General features: G+C 43.2%; 1 protein-coding gene across 1 annotated transcript; it reads right to left on the reverse strand.

The window, feature by feature from the left end:
* Positions 1-389: 389 nt before the first annotated feature.
* LOC138031898 (uncharacterized) lies at positions 390-4139 on the reverse strand. Its single transcript, XM_068879509.1, has one exon. The coding sequence runs from the start codon at positions 4137-4139 to the stop codon at positions 390-392; it is 3750 nt and encodes a 1249-aa protein (XP_068735610.1).
* Between the last annotated feature and the right edge of the window lie 308 nt (positions 4140-4447).

The raw sequence follows: 4447 nt of genomic DNA on the forward strand, positions 1-4447 counted from the left end.
TCAGATTTACCAACTATTTTCACAACATACATCACAGCCTTTAGTTATCCTGAGCGGGATTTGAACCCGCTTCTTCTGATCACTAGCCAAATGCAATGACCACTACACTATCAGGACAACCATGCAAATCTTCAATGTTATAACGCGTGATATAATATCACCCTTTGATGTTGCAATATCGCTGTCAAAAATATTAGTCTTTATTCAAAGTTTCTCGGAAAGAAATTTAAATGATATAGCCATATGGCAAAGTGTTTGCTGTGCCTGGTACTAAAATGCGTTTGTCATACACGAGACGGTAATCTTTCTTTTCAGATTGGGTCACAATTTTGTAGTCTTTGGTTTGGCATTTGATGGCGTTCTTTTGCACAATGGGGGTTTTTCTAGGTTCATTTAAAGGATTCAACAGCCTTGTCTAGCTCTCGGGTGAAATCTCCAAGACATTTGCCGATGGGTGGATCGATGGGAGGATCACCTTCTTTCACAATAGCAAAAACACTATCTGTGTCAGAATAACAGCATCTGGTTTGTAAATGCTCTAGAGCTCGGTACAGACGAAGACGCGCCCAGCAGGTGGTGAAGGCAGCGATAAAGATGTTGGTGTTGATGCCGGGCAGAATTTCATCATTTTCCATCTTGTAGTGGATCTCAACATTGTCTTCATCAAGGACAGAGATGTAACGGATATCAAAACGGTCGCTGTCTAAGAATTCGCAGAGATCTTGAGGTTCGTTGAAATGGGCTACTTGTGTCTTGTTTTCTTGTTGACCGAACTTTCCCCACATTGAATTGAGCATGAGTTTGGAAAGTTTGGCTTGACCTGGATTCTCTTTGATCTTGTCGTACTCCAATTGAATCCCTTTGGCAGCATAGAAGTTGGCGATATAGGTTTGTTTCTGTTCTTCCGTAACGCAATCTTCTGGCCATCCTTTGGCTTCTTGTTTGAGTTTTAACCATGTATCGACATATTTGGCAAAGAGACCTTTGATGGTTTCTGGGAAGTGCCACACTTCGTGGATGGTTTCGATTTCGTAACCCATTTCCACAGCTTTTAGGATTTCAGGTGTGCACCATGTTCCAGTCAAACAGCGTTCTTTTCTGTTGTGAGTGCACCCCAAGGGTTTTTCGTGAAGAGGGAGATTGATTTTCTCTTCTACGCAGGAACGACATAGTGGGAAAATCAATTTGTTGTTGCAGCGGTATGGTAATACAGGAAAGTAGAGTCGAGGTGGTGGGTGAATGGTAATCTTGGCTATACCGAACCAATGATGGAGTTCAGTGCCTGGAGGGTTGAGAATGAATTCGGGATGACCTTTGGGGTAGACGGCGTATTTGTTACACCATGGATACAAGGACATGTAATCAACATATTCGATTTTTTCTCCTGGTTCGCATCTGTGATATAATTTGAAGGCGTTGGTTCGTCCGCCGAAGAATGCATCTCTGGGTTCGAGCGGTTCTGTTAGATTGAGTTCTTCAACAAACTGTTTGACTTGAGGATTGGTTTGCTTTAGTTGATTCCAATGACATTCCCACATTTCGACCACCTGGTAACCTTTTTCTCTTAGAGCAGTCATCTTGGTTTGAGTGACGTTGTAGACATCGCGGAAGGACCGATCTAGGAGTTTGGGATGACATTCGTCACGTTGTGGAAAACAGGTTGGACAACCGTGCCAGAAGTCACCATGAAACTCGAAGACAGTGTTGGTGTTTTTGCAGTAACCATCTACTTTGTAATTGGTGTAAGGGATGCGAAATTCACCTTCATTTCTTGCATGCTGGATGGGGTATTGACGAACGGATTCCATGTACGACAACCACTCGATGGATGGAAGGGAATGATTGGTTTTGAGACGCCATCCGCACATGGGTTTAGAGGCAATGGAATCTTCTTCGAGACACCAAGTTCTCAGGTACCGGTTGCAGGCTGAAGCGATGGTCATATGTTCAAAGGGGTTGAACTTAGCCTTTTGTTCTAAGTTTCTCTTGAAGTTCATGCAGCCTTGTTGCAATAGAAGAACATCTGACTTGCAGTAAGCAATGAATTCTTCTTGGAAGTTGAAAATGGTTTGATTGTCGATTCTCTCTTGATACCAGGATTGGAACTTGTCAAATTCTTTGACAGGCATGGTATGTGGGAGGTAATCTTCTATGGACGGCATTGGTTCTACATACTGTTGGTTCTCTGGGGTATTGAATAGATGTGGGAAGAATCCTTTGGTAAGCTCAGTGATTCCAAAGGTTTTTGGAAAATTTCGTAAGGGCATCTGGAAGAATGACAGACTGTCGATAAACTTGATGGTATCACCAGCAAACGAGAGTTGTAAGATTTTGCCTCCGTTTCGGATTTGTTGGAAATCGTAACCTCTCTTTTTCATGGCATCAATAATGAAGTAACCATCATAGCCTTGGAAGTTGTGGGCAATGACGATGATGGGTTGCTCTCCTTCTTCATTCATGTATTCGAGAAAATTGATAAAATCCACAATGCAGTTTTCTCCGCTGTAGATGAGCATATCTTCTGGGTCAGCGGTGTCCTCGTCACAGGCTATGACTAGATTGGCTTCGTGGTGATCACCACATTGAGTAGATTCGATATCAAAGAAAATAAGTTTGGGCGGGACATCATCATCTTCGTCTGCAGCTTTCTTGTTCTTCTTTTTTTTGACGTGAGCTACTTGTAGATAACATTTGTGAGTGGCGATGGGGACAACTTGTTTGCAGCATCGGCATTCTGCATATCCACATTTGTGATTGCTGATTTGTTGTCTTCCAATGAGATATTTTTGACATTGTTTGCATTTGCGACGCGTGTCGCAGACGCAGAGAGTCTTTTCGCCGTCAGCCTTAGTTCCTTTGTAGGAGAATTGTCGGTGATTCTCGAGACATTTCAATCCATGGAACCGCCTGTTGCAAATACCGCAAAGGTTGGTGGGCGATTTGTAATCACGATAAGCTACTGCATGTTCTTCGCACCCATCTTGAAGACAAGAGCTGCAATGGTTGTCACGATTTTGTTTACATCGATGTCTTCCGAGGTCATTGTAAGGAGTCATACATTTGTAGCAAAAGTAGGACTTACCAAAGAAAGCGGGTAGCGAAGTGATGACATCATAGTGGTAGTCATCGTAAAGGAGACAGATGTAGCCGAAACCCTCTGCTCCCTTTCCATACACGAAACGTGTGTAGGCTCGGGTGGCATCGACGACAATGATACCATAGTAATTATGTAGTGTAGGTGATTTGGCGAATAGTTCTAATTGTTCAGGACCACACGGTATGGGTTGCAGATCGGCTTCTTTGAGTAGTAAATGAGCAGCACTGTCAACTCGACGCTTTCCGCGTCCTTGCTCTGTCCACTTTCTCCTTTCATTTCGATCATTTCCTGCTTGTAAGATATTGAGAGCAGTAACGATAGCGCGCGCACAACAAAGGTGACGGTCATCTTGCGGTATCTTAATAACACATTTCATGTTCCTTAATCTTTGTTTGGCGTGATGTCCCGGAAAAAGACGTCTGTGGCGACCAGATCCTGGATGCCTTGCTTTTGCATGTACGAAACTCATGTTGAAAGCTTGATTATTTCTGAATTTTTCACCGGAATTTAACTTTTGCGCTAAAGAGGATAGTAAGGCGTGAGCACGACCCGTATGACGTCTCCATTCTTCAGCTCGCAATTTCCATGCGGTCATAGCTTTAGGGTTGTCTTGCGCCTGTAGATTGACAAAGATGTAATCTCGATCATGTATGTCCTGTTTACGTAGAAGAGTTTCTAACGCGCTACGCAACGCGTGCGTAAGCGAATCTTCTAGGTTTTGATGCGGTAAAAAGTGACCTTGTTGTTTAAGCCGTAGCTGGTATTCGTCTTCTTGTACACCCTGCTTTTTACTTTGACGATGAATGACTTGTTTCATGTCGAATGAGATCTTACCGCGTTCGGGAAGACTGCCTCCCACTTGCTCGATGACGGTTTCGGTTGGTGTAACATTTTCTTTTTCTACCTCCTCGAAAGCGGATTGTAAGATAGATAATAAGTCGTTTTCGTCTTCCGATTCGATATCAATAGCATCCAATGTGTGCCAGAGTTCTTCATCGGATTCCGATGGTTCTGCCCACGCTGTAGGATCCCACGAAGCCATTATGACAATCAATAAAATGATAGAGTACTTCATTTGCTTTCTGAAAGTTTTAACCACGAGTCCATTATCAGAGATTGAATAAATGCGGTGTTGAGTGAGCGCCTTTTTATGGATTTATTTTCCCGCTCTTTTTAATTTATGTTCCCGCTCTTTTTTAATTTATGCGGATGGGAGGGGGTGGGGGGGATGGGTCCCCCTCTTTTATGACTGAGAAAAGCCTGGGTATTAGTGAGAGGGAATGGGACTAGGTAGACTATAAAAGGACTGCTCGCGCGCATGTTTCTCATTGACTCAAAAATGGAAGAAGT

Source organism: Montipora capricornis, chromosome 14 (genome assembly GCF_036669925.1).
Source record: "Montipora capricornis isolate CH-2021 chromosome 14, ASM3666992v2, whole genome shotgun sequence".
NCBI lineage: Eukaryota > Metazoa > Cnidaria > Anthozoa > Scleractinia > Acroporidae > Montipora > Montipora capricornis.